This window comes from Trachypithecus francoisi, unplaced genomic scaffold (assembly GCF_009764315.1).
Source record: "Trachypithecus francoisi isolate TF-2019V2 unplaced genomic scaffold, Tfra_2.0 Contig01440, whole genome shotgun sequence".
Taxonomy (NCBI): domain Eukaryota; kingdom Metazoa; phylum Chordata; class Mammalia; order Primates; family Cercopithecidae; genus Trachypithecus; species Trachypithecus francoisi.
In genome coordinates, this window is record NW_022681431.1 from 16,846,382 (window position 1) to 16,858,897 (window position 12,516).

General features: G+C 38.9%; 1 protein-coding gene across 3 annotated transcripts in view; it reads right to left on the reverse strand.

The window, feature by feature from the left end:
• Positions 1-12,516, reverse strand: part of KIF13B (kinesin family member 13B) — a 204,346-nt gene that overhangs the window by 119,454 nt on the left and 72,376 nt on the right. For all 3 annotated transcript variants that reach the window (XM_033229868.1, XM_033229860.1, XM_033229876.1), the window contains exons 4-7: positions 10,399-10,459; positions 7,979-8,071; positions 5,763-5,943; positions 1,367-1,454 (exon numbers count right to left, since the gene is read on the reverse strand). In XM_033229868.1, the coding sequence (XP_033085759.1) occupies positions 1,367-1,454; positions 5,763-5,943; positions 7,979-8,071; positions 10,399-10,459 (423 nt within the window). The remainder of the gene's footprint in view (positions 1-1,366; positions 1,455-5,762; positions 5,944-7,978; positions 8,072-10,398; positions 10,460-12,516) is intronic.

Genomic DNA, 12,516 nt, shown 5'->3' on the forward strand with positions numbered 1-12,516 from the left:
ACCAACTACCACTATCTTAGCAGACCTGTTTTTTTTTTTTTTATCATACTTTAATTTCTAGGGTACACGTGCAGAACATGCCAGTCTGTTACATATGTATATATGTGCCATGTTGGTGTGCTGCACCCATTAACTCGGCAGGCCTGTTTTTAAAAATTAGAATGTCAAGAGACTAATTTTCTGCATTGATTTACCACTTGGTTGCTACTACTACTAAAAAAGAGAAACAACAAAATACAATAGGAAGGTCAAGGGATTTTCTTTTTTTTTTTAATGTTATAAGCTCTAAAACAGTTAACCAACCTGGATTTTAATTGCATTAATAAAAATGCAGAGCTATGATACCCATCTGCCTTACAAGGATCTTACTGAGGAGTGAGAAAAAGGGTATGTGTGAAAGTTGACTAGATGCTTCCTATTACCCAGTCTTCACTTCGTTCCAGTAAGACAGCCCAATCTTCAACTTGGCACATATGGCCAAGCTAAGAGACTACATTTCCCAGATGCCCTTGCAGCTCACTCTGGCCACATGACATTTTAGTGAGTAAGATTTAAAATTAAAATAGGCCATCTGGGAATTCTCCTTCAGGGAGTAGGCATGCTATCACGTGTTGGTTCTAAGAGCCATCTTGAACTATGGGAATAAGGACATTACCACACCACTCTATGTTGACCACTGGAAGGAATCTAGCTCCCTAATAACACATTTGGGGCCACCATACCGCCCTGGAGAGTCTACCTCCATATTTCTTTTCCATTAAAAGTCTTGTTTCAATCATCATTCATTCATTCATACCTTCAAATGTATCCTGAAAGCACCTACCATAGGGCAGGTACTTTTCAAACACTGAGAATATATAATGGACAAAACAGGTAATAATCCCTATTTCAAAGAACTGTTACTTTTTTTTAATGTTATGTGCAACTGAACACAATCCTAACTGACACACGTCACCAAAAACTGAAAATCACAATTTTCTATTAAAAGAATAATGTTTAAGAAAAAATTCAACACGATACATAAAAAGCCTTAAAGTAAAAACATTAACTGCAAAAGGAAGTGTAAGTGGGCCCCAGAATGGGAAAACAACAACAAAAGATAAAATTCACAATTTTCTAGATTGATTCAAACCCACTTTAGATTCACTAAGTCTGATAACTTTTCATTTAAAAGCCTCATCCTATTTAGTCTATATTTATTCACTGGTCTCTGATCAACTACCTCATTTTTAGGATTTTTGTAAAAAGGGATTTATTAAGTGATGCTATTATATATGCAATTTTAAAAAACAACAAAGTAAGCCAAGAAAAGAGAGCCCACCCTACTACACTAAATTTAAGTAGTTCACACACAGGATGTTGTTACCTTGTAGCTTGTGACAGCCAGTTTAGAAAGTCCGTCGACATAAGGTCCCAACACACTATGCTCTCTGACTTTCAACGTCTGACGGCTTCTGTTCATGAAAAACAAAGAAATGATTTTTTAACAATAGCCTATTTTTAAAAAGGACTCAGCTCTGCTCCATAAAAATATACAATGAATTCAAGAAAGACCCCAAATAAATAAAACCAACCGACTTGATCCCAGAAGAATTTAAACCAAACTTTAAAATCTTCACTGCGAAGAAAACTTCCTAATGTGATTAAATATCACATCACTCAAAGGGTACATTGTGGGATGTCTATTTGCTACTACAAAGAATGCAGAGTCAAATAAATATGAAAAATCTATTTGTCTTACACAGAATGTGGTACAAAGAGCAGAAACTCAGTAAATGTTAACTGTGCAAGAAAGGAAAACTATAGACCAGTCTGTCATGAAGAAAGACAAACAAAAGACAATAAACTGGATCTAATGATTTCAAAATACAAAATTGGGCTTATCTCAGGGCTTCTAGGCTATCAACCACTGGAAAACAGATACGCGCACTTTAATCACATTGACAGCCTAAGGGGGCAGAGGCAGGAAGTACGATCATTTCAATAAATGCATGAAAAAAGATTCAATAAAATTAAAATTAAATATTTGTAAGCTTTTTTTTTTTTTTTTTTTAAGCCCTCTTAGCAAACAAGGAACTAATAAACCCAGTAAAGGACATCTGAGAAAACTGTAGAGCACAGATAGCATAGTTAATAATATAAACCAAAAATATTAAGAATATTTGTTGAGGTGTTAGTCAACGGGTACAAAGTTTCCGTTAGGAGGAGTAAGTTCTTGAGATCTATTGCACAGCATGGTGACTACAGTCAGTAACACAGTGTGTTTCAAAATTGCTGAGAGTAGATTTTAAATGTCTGCACCATAAAAAAAAAAGGTAAGTGGGTGAAGTGACGGATATGTTAATTAGCTTGATATAATCATTCCATAATATATACATGATCAAAACACACTGTACTCCATAAACATACACAATTCTCATTTGTCAATTAAAAATTAAATTATTAAAAAGAGTGTTAATGATGAGGTTACTGGTGATTTTCATTTTATATTTTTTTCCTTATTTTATACCACGAATGTGTGTCCATTTTTGAACTACACAAAATCTTTTTTAAAAAAGGAATAAATTATAATACCTAAAGTTTTTTGTTTTTTTGTTTTTTTTCAAATGGAGTCTTGCTCTATCACCCAGGCTGGAGCGCAGCGCCAGGATTTCAGCTCACTGCAACCTCCACCTCCCGGGTTCAAGCAGTTCTCCTGCCTCAGCCTCCTGAATAACTGGGATTACAGGTGCACATCACCACACCCAGCTCATTTCTGTATTTTTAGTAGATACGGGGTTTCATCGTATTGGCCAGGCTGGTCTCGAACACCTGACCCCAAGTGATCTGTCTGCCTCGGCCTCCCAAAGTGCTGGGATTACAGGCATGAGCCACCATGCCCAACCAATGTTTCAAGTTTTTTGGTGGTTCTTTGATGCCTATGAAGAGAGGTGCATACTCCTCAGCTTGATACGTATGCTCCTTTATAATCTGCTCTTGACCACCTCTTAGTCAGCTCTCCTTATCCTCGCCTTAGGCAGGAATTAATTTACTTTTATCCATTTGTATTATAATAAACTTTGGGCTCTAGAATAGCAAGAATAATGTCTAATTACTTTGGGAGTCTGCAGTTCCTAGCACAAGTCCTGTCACATAAGAATCACTAGATGAATGAACAGATTTCACTAACAAAATGAAGATGAGAGAGATTAAGGTGACAAAGAGGACTTCAAATGTTAGCTTCCATCATTTGGACAGGGAGTACTAGTAACTAAGAAGGCAGGAGAGGAAGGGAAGAAATCATCATTTGGAGAGGGAGTGCTAGTAACTAAGAAGGCAGGAGAGGAAGGGAAGAAATGTTGAACACATACAGTGAATGACTAGCACGGAAGCTGAACCACATTCAATCACTAATACCCATAATAAAGAAAGCAAGAAAAGGATAGTTCTAGAATAATGCTTCATATAAACAGTAAAATCAGGGGATAAGGAAATGACTCTTAAATCTAAAATCTATAGTACCCTAGGATCAACCACAAGAAAATGTCACTTATTACCATGTAACTGGATAAAGTAGATATAGAGTATTTGATTTACTTCTCACCCCAGTATATATTCTATTATTCACTTTTTTCCTTTCATATTTCCTCTTTTTTCTTAATGTATCCTCTATTATCTCCTGAGTAAAACAACATAATTACATTACTATATACTAGATGCTGAATTAATATAATTAGTACGTGAATAAAAAAATGAAGTTTTCTCAAATGGTCTTTGACCAAAATTCACCTTTAGAGATTTTAATCCATTTACTTTGAATCTTCAGAAACTAAAAAAAAAAAATTTCCAAGAAATTTTCACTGGGGAGATAACAGCAGCAGCTACTACTTATTGAGTACTTACTGTATGCCAGCAAATGTTCTAAGACCTCAGGTGTATCATCCCAGTCTATCTTCACAACAGCCCTCTGAGATAATTGTATCCTATCATTTCCCTCTTCAAGTTCCCTCTAGGCCCACAAGTTAGGCCTAGAAAGCGTAAAAAACGTGCTCAATAGGTAACAAGTAGAGGACCTAGATCCGGAGCTATGCAAATACGAAGCTCTTCGGAATTCACTGTTAACTAATTACTGTAAGTAAGCTGTTAATTACTATACCCAAGACAAACATAGGAGAAATTACTAAAGACTGTACATGGGCAGATAAGTTGAAAAGATGCCATACAAGCACCCTGGATTAAGCAGAAGAACGAACAGGTATGAAGTCAGTCAGCTAAGGATTTCTGGAAAGAGTAGGTCTGGGCCGGATCTCAGAAAAGTGATGATCTTTGCAGAGGTCAAAGTCCAAGAAAAAGTATCCAAGGCAGAACAAAAAATATATATATACAGGGGTATAAATTAAGTAGGATGTGGGTACCTGGGCCATAAGGTACTCTCTGGCCTCTTTGTTTTGGAACATTTTTCACTTTTAATTTCTTTTGAGACAGGATGAATCTCTCATCCTGTCATCCAGGCTGGGCTGCAGTGGCACGATCTTGGCTCACTGAAGCCTCAAACTCCTGGGCTCAAGCGATCCTCATACCTTGGCCTCCTTTCGTTTCGTGTTAACTTCTGTGCATCCTACTCTCTGACCACACTGAACTGCTGGATCATTCTCCAAAGGTGATTAATTTATACCTTCAAGGTGTGGCAGAGGCTGTTCCCTACGCCTGAGTAGTTCTCACCCAACTTCCCAGTGAACAAACTTCCCATTCAGCACAAAAGTGATCAAGCAAGTACACTCTGGAATCTTCCCTTCTCCTTAGGGCAAGATCAGTCATTGTCTCTTTGCTCTCTAATTTGTAGGAGCCTCTTTCACAAGTTAAAAGCAGACTGCCTTGTATTTTAATTATTTGTTTACAAAACTCTCATTCTGTCCACATTGTGAGCTCTTGCAAAGTGCCTGGCATACAATGATCACTCAATAAACGTTTGTTAAGTTTGTATAGAAGCACTGAGCATCAATTCAATCTCCCTGAGAGAACCCTGAAGATGATCATCTTGGTCAAGGAGAACTGACAACAGAGAGGAGCTGAGGGTTCTGTTTGCTCTTGACTGAGAGTCACTAAGATTCACTGCCTCTAAGATTCTCTTTTCCTTGATCATCTTCCTCATCCAGCAAAACTAAATGTCCTCCTGTTGTCCTCCAAACTTTCTGTAGGCCTCAGCTTATTTGGCTCTTTGACCTTCCTAATATTGTTTTTACATCAACAAGCCACAGGCTGTGGTCATTATCTCCATCTCTCTCCACTGTCACGCTTCCTTAAAATCTGAACTCAAAGAACTCTCTGTGGAGTGAACAGATTTCTAGATACCTTGCACTTTCCTCACTCAGTTACAGCTGTAGAGTCAAACTAGCATTTGTGAAGGCCTCCTAAGACTTCTGACCCAATTCTCTTTCCAAGTCTGTGCCATGAAATCATGGGCACTTTTTTTTTGTTCCTGAGAATCTTTAAAAATTCACTGTCCTAAAGACCAGGTTTCATCTCTCTGATAATGCCTCTCCCTCGCCTCATAGCCCGCAAAGAGCTGAATTCCACCTGAAATTTCTTGATTTAAAAAAAAAAAAAAACTCTTGAGCCCAGGAATTCAAGGCTGCAGTAAGCTATGATCATGTCACTGCACTGAAGCCTATGTGACAGAGTGAGATCCTCTTAAAAAGTTAAAAAGTAAGATTTGTACTTAAGCCAATTTAAGTCTGTTTCCGTTCACAATGCTGAAACACTAAAGTCTCAAAGTCGTTTACCCTTTGGGATCAAGGAGGTCTCGAACTTTTTCATTATAAATTTCCATGTAGGACACTTCTACTTTAAAACTCTGTTCTTCATTTTCCTCTTTCTGAGTTCGTTCAAAGAGTCCACTGCAAAGTCTTGGGATTAATCCAGGTTGGTCAGCTGTGCCCATCATGGTGTAAGATTTTCCAGATCCTAAAAACACGGAAATCAGAGTTACTACTATCTCTTTGAGAAGTTAAATATATAACCCTCTTTCTGTTGCTCATAATAAATTATAAACACTTAGCAAAATGCAGTGAGAAATACATCCAAATATGAGAATAATAAGTACAGAAGCTTTCTTAATGCACATGAGAAAGTGAAAAGCAAATGTCCTTTAGAAAGAAAAATAGGCAGGGCACAGTGGCTCATGCCTGTAATCCCAGCACTTTGGGAGGCTGAGGTGGGCAGATTGCCTGAGCTCAGGAGTTCAAGACCAGCCTGGGCAACAAGGTGAAACCCCATCTCTACTAAAATACAAACAAACAAACAAAAATTAGCCTGGCATGGTGGCGTGTGCTTGTAGTCCCAGCTACTCGGGAGGCTGAGGCAGAATTGCTTGAACCCAGGAGGCGGAGGTTGCAGTGAGCCAAGATCGCACCACGACAGTCCTGCTTGGGCTACAGAGTAAGACTTCATCTCCAAAAGAAAAGAAAAAGAAACTTCTTTAATCATCCTCATACTTTTAGAAAATACCTAAAACAACTGAGAAATAGTGAGGTCTAAAAGTTTTCTGAAATAAGCTGGAAGAGCCATACAATTAATTCTATCGTGCCTGCTCCCAACCAGTGATCACAGCACAAAAAAAATAGGTTCTCCCTGCAGACCCCAGAGCAAATTAACTCACTACCCTTTCACTCTAGTATGGAAACTAAAGAATAATCTTCTTTTTTCTTATATAAAATTATTTTCTTGGCTGGGCGTGGTGGCTCACACCTGTAATCGCAGCACTTTGGGAGGCCAAGGTGGGTGGATCACCTGAGGTCAGGAGTTTGAGACCAGCCTGGCCAACATGGTGAAACTCCATCTCTACTAAAAATACCAAAAAAATTAACCAGGCACAGTGGCAGGCACCTGTAATCCTAGCTACTCAGGAGGCTGACGCAAGAGAATCGCTTGAACCTGGGAGGCAGAGGCTGCAATGAGCAGACATCGTGCCAATGCACTCCAGCCTGGGCAACAGAGCGAGACTCCGTCTCAGGAGAAAAAAAAAAAATGCATTTTCTCCTTTGTAAAAGAAATATATACTAAATAAAATTTAGAAAACATAGGAAAACAGAAACAAAAAACTTAAATTACCACAGTCCTACTGTCCAAAAACAAGTAACTACTGACACTTAGGTATAATTCTGTTTTTAGTACCAGCGTTTTTGCAAACATGCTTTTAACCTACAAGCTGCTGCTTTTGTCACGCAACATTTTATTGTTATCATAATACCTAAAGCTAATGTGCCACATTTCCTAAGTACCAGGACTTCTGTAAAAAGTCTGCACATGGGAACTCGTTATGACAACCCTACAAGAAGGTCTATGATCATCAGCCTTTCCAGATAAGGACACTGAAGGGCAGAGAGGTTAAGTAACTGCCCAGGTCTCTCCGCTGGCCAGCTGCAGGAGCAGGACTGGAGCTGTCGCCACTTGACCCCAGCTTTCTGCCCTTTCAACACGACACGAGGTTTCTTGAAAATATCCAAAATATTCTTCGGTGAGAACATTTCTAGTTGGACAAGCTGTATGCTTTACTCTTATAAAAGTAACAAGTTCACTTCAAATAGATTTTCTTTCCTTGACCACAGAGATGCAAAAGCCAAAAAGTTTATTAGTTATTACTGGAGAGACATTAAGAAGTACATTCTTTTTGGTATTTTCTCTGTTAAGATTCTGAAAGCCTTAAAAAAGCACGATCTATAGGCATGGCTAGTAATATGTTCAACGTCATAGCTCTGTATTTTTTTTAAAAACAACCCTGCTAGTGCCTTGTGAGAAAAATCAGTAAAGATAAAAGATCCCAATCCTAATTTTATTATGTTCATTCCAAAATAATGTTATTGACTACCTTCAACATCTACAATACTTTCTGAAAGCAAAAACAACAAGGAATAAATCAGCAATGTTATTCAGCAAAATATACATGGTTCTACTTTCTCCTTCACTGATGGTTATGTGGTTCCACGTTATTTAACATTACCAGTCTGTCCATAGGCAAAGATACACGCATTGTAGCCATCAAAAGCATTCTGCAGGATATTCTCCCCAAGGCACTTGAAAACAATATCTTGACCTGAGAGAGAGAGAATAAGAGAAAAGACATTTTAAGCCAAAACTACATATGAACAATTCATAAAACAAAAAAATCTCAAAAACGTATAACCTGCTTATTTATCTCCAAACAAGATTTTTAAATTTGATGAATGTTCCCAAAGGCTTATGCCTTCCAGGTTATTTCTAGTTAGCACATGAGGGAAAATCAGCTCCCTGTGCTACATACTTGAACAAATAAACACTACTAAGAATCCCCTGCAATGCAGAGCCAGTGAGCTGCTCACTTTATAATCAATGATTATAAATATCTGAAATTTATACTTGGGACCCAGGTGTACCTGGATTTAACTATTTACCACTCAGCCAATGCTTTTATTTAGTGGGTACCAGAGTTCAGAATAATCATATATATCAACCCCCTCTCCTTTCCCTCAGTGACAATTTCTAATTACAGGATCTATAATACATACCAGTTAGGACAGGGAGTCAGAGCCTGGAAATATCCCCCAGCTTTCAATCATGGACATAAATCACAGAGTCAAGTTCTCCCCCACAGGCCAAATGAGATATGTCAACAGTCAGTAATCGAATGTGAATCTGACAAGTCACCCTACCTCACTTAGTCTCAATACCATATGGAAGAACTGGATGCTTTTATGTTATGGCAAGGGTATTCCATTATGTTTCACTTTTTTTTTTTTTTTTAATACCAGTTAATTTATACTTCTGATATTGGGCCACCTAGACCAAATCAATCTTAACTTCAAAACAGCTGTAATATTCATCTTTCTCATAACAGAAACCAAAACAATATGATGCTTAATATTTAAAAGAGATTGTTTAAAAACAGGTGACAAAAGCAGCTAGGAATAAAGGCAATCAAAGGCTGTCTCTGTAGTCCTAAACTTGTGGTGAGATGGGGCTTGAGACAGTCATCATTTAGAATAGAGTAACAGACTTCCAGAGCCAAAAGAAAATTTAGAGAGAATATGGTACCTTCCTCTCCATCAAAGAGAGAAAACTGAAGCTCTGACAGGTGAGGTGGGCCTAGGGTTCCTTTTCTCCTTGGCCGGTGCTCCCCTTCTTTCAGTATGCCTTCCTGTCTCTCCCGCCCAATCTCAGGCTTCCAGGGCAATCTAAGGGGCAACCTTGCGCTCCCAGCCTCATGTAAGAGCTGGGGAGTGGGAGAGTGGAATAGCCACTGTGTGCACTAGTCATGAAATTTCATCAACATATACCAAGAATGGCACATTGTGAGTCTCTCATTTTCCAATCAACATTAAAAACTCTAATAGCAAACACAGGAGGGTGTTGTCTGTACTTTCTAAAGTTATGCAAAATAATGCTATGGTACTCATATATATCCTATGGTAAATATACAGATACAGGTTACCATCCACAGTTCCTGGCTCATTAACCCTTGTTGCAGTCTTTTACATTGCTGGGGCACTTTTGGCCTCAGGAAACGATCTGATCTCCTACCCTCCTTCTACCTGCCCGAGGCAAAATTCTCCTCTGATTGTAGGTCTAGAGCTTCTCATTCCACAGGTCCTGCCTCATAGCCTAGAGGAAGGAATGCTACACAGAATGGCCAAGAAAAGTCTGAACAGACAGGACACGCTGTGTTCAGATCATGCGCTTTATGTCTAATCACATTTCTAATCAGTTGACCGTCATGCCTATGTAAGGAAGTCTCCATAAAAACCTAAAAGGACAGGGTTCAGAGAGCTTCTGGATTGCTGAACACACAGGGCCCAACAGGAAGAACTCATCCACACACTGAGAAGGCACCACGCCACCTCCACGGGGACAGAAGCTCCGGCACTTGGGACCCTTCCAGACCTCACCCTCTGTATCTCTTCATCTGGCTGTTTACCTGTGTCCTTCAAAGAAAATCCCTTGTAATAAACCCCTAAACATGAGTGTTTCCCTGAGTTCTGCGAGCTGCTCTAGCAAATTAATCAAACCAGAAGAGGAGGTTGTGGGAAACCTAACTGGAAGCCAGTAGGTCAGAAGTTCTAGAGGCCTAGACCTGCGCTGGTGGGAAGGAGGGAGCAGTCTTGTGGGACTGAGCCCTCAGTCTGTGGATCTGACTCCGTCCCCAGGTAGACAGCATTGGAACTGAATTCGAGGATGCTCAGCCAATGGCTGCTGCTTGGGGTGCAGGGAAAACCGCCCCCATGTTTGGTCACATGAAGTCATCTTCCGTGTTGATGATTGTTATTGTGATGTGACAGCAGATGAAACACCTAGTTTGGGGGGTTTGCCAAGCAATTGTGTAAAGGAAAAAATACTGAACACCTCTTCTATACGATCAGTAGCTGACAGGATGCTGGATTCTATTACCTGCATACTTTTCTTTGACAGATTCATCCATAGACCAGAAACAATGATCATAAGCAAACACCTGTTGAAAGTGAACATAAGTGTGTATTAAGAAAACCTTAACATTACTTATAAACCATAACTGATAGAACTGTTCATAATAGTGAAATACAACAACTTATTGTCATACAATGGGAATTAATTATGTATGTAGAGGCTTACAATGAGAACTAAACACCCCATAGGTGATATGACTCTATATTTTACACAGAAAACTATTCACAAAGTAACAAAAGAGGTTACAAAACAAAATGTGTAATAAAATGGCTATTGCACACACACATGCACCTATAGTTACACACACAGTTACATCTACAAAGTTTATTTTTTTGCAACGAAATTAGTGATCTTTGTTTTATGTTTTTATGTTTTCAATATTTTTATTTTTGTAGTCAAAGATATTTTTAAATAACATTTAAAGATGCTCACTACAGCATGTCCAAAATAGCTTAAAATAGCAGAACATTTAAATAAATTATGACACGCCCATGCACAAGTATAGATTTGAGGGTATAGAAGACTTACTGATCAAAAAAAAGTTTATGTTAATGAAAAAGTTATAAAAGTCCAGAGTATGATTCTATATTTGTACAAAAAAACTATATGCATAAAAAGCAGGAACAATCTGTATTAAACTGCTACTTGCTGGGATCTTACAGATAATCTGTTTTGATCTTTCACCTTATCACCACTTTCTAGAATATCACATAGTTCTTTTGCATTGTTTGAAAAGCTTCTTTTCACTAATTATTTATTTTTCTTTAAACCAACGAAGCAAAGGCAAGTTTTTCACTGACTGTATCTTTCACTTTTTCGATTTCTGACAGTTTCCAATCTACTTATTCGTGTTTTGTGATTTTACCTCCTTAAAGATTTTAAGTGCAATTGTTTTAAAATGTATCTTGGTTCCCATTTTGTCACACTCTCCCACTTTGCGAGTCTGTTGCTATGCTTCCTGATGATGGTGTGCATGTTAGTTTGCAGGTACATCTTAGCAGGGAGTGCTTATTTTATGGTTTACATGATTGCTTATTTTTTCCTCTCCTGATGGCCACCTTTCCATGACTCGTTTATGTTGTCATTTCCATTACCGAAGCCCAGATTTTGGTCTTCTCAAGGCCCAATGTCTCTATCCCTTCCTATTAACACAGACAGCTCAATGTTGGTGGCCAAAAACTGATTGTAAGCCCGTACTCACAGAGAAGGCTCACCCAAATCAGTTTTCACATGGTGAGCTTGGCTCCAGTCCCCAACCATACACCAGTGCCCCCATTAGTCGGCAAGAGTTGAACTTCCAATCACCTCCAGGCACCTGGTCTGATTCCAAAGCCCTCAAAATATGTCATTTCAGCCCTTGCTTACTGCTCGTCCTTGAAGTTATATATGTTGTTGTTGTATTTTTCTAATTTTGTGTAGAGATGGGTCTCACTATATTGCCCAGGCTGGTCTCAGACTCCTGGCTTCAAGCAATCCTCCAGCCTCAGCCTCCCAAGTACTGAGATTACAGTTGTGAGCCACCATGCCCAGTCTAAATATGTTGTTTTTGAGTATGATGACATGATTTTCACATTTTAAAATATTTTCTCTGTCCCTGCTACAATTTTGGTGTTGGCAGGAGAAGGTTTCTGTGTAAACTCTCAAGATTATTTGGACCAGAAGTTTAAAGGTTAATTTCTTTAAGAAAGAAAAGTAGGTTAAGATGGTAAATTAAGAATGCATACTGATATCCATCACCCAGCTAAAATTAACTCAAAATGACAGGGGGTAAGGGAATTGGGGAAAATGCCAAAAAGGGAGAGAAGGGGGAAAAAGAACAAGTTTTTGAAACCAAGAGTGCTTGCTTGTGCCTGGATCAGAATTGAGAAACTCCTGAAAAAATAGTTCCGATGAAACTGATGGGGATAAGGGTGGGGGCCTGCAGGGAGAACACAGGATGCAAAGCCAGTGAGCAGTTCTGGGAGGTACCAGGAGGGCAACTAAAGCGGCAGGGAGAAAACCCTGGCAGCAACCAAGAGGACAATTGACTCAGCACCTCTGGACAGGTGAGGATCAGCACACCTGTGTCTCTGTGTGAAACAG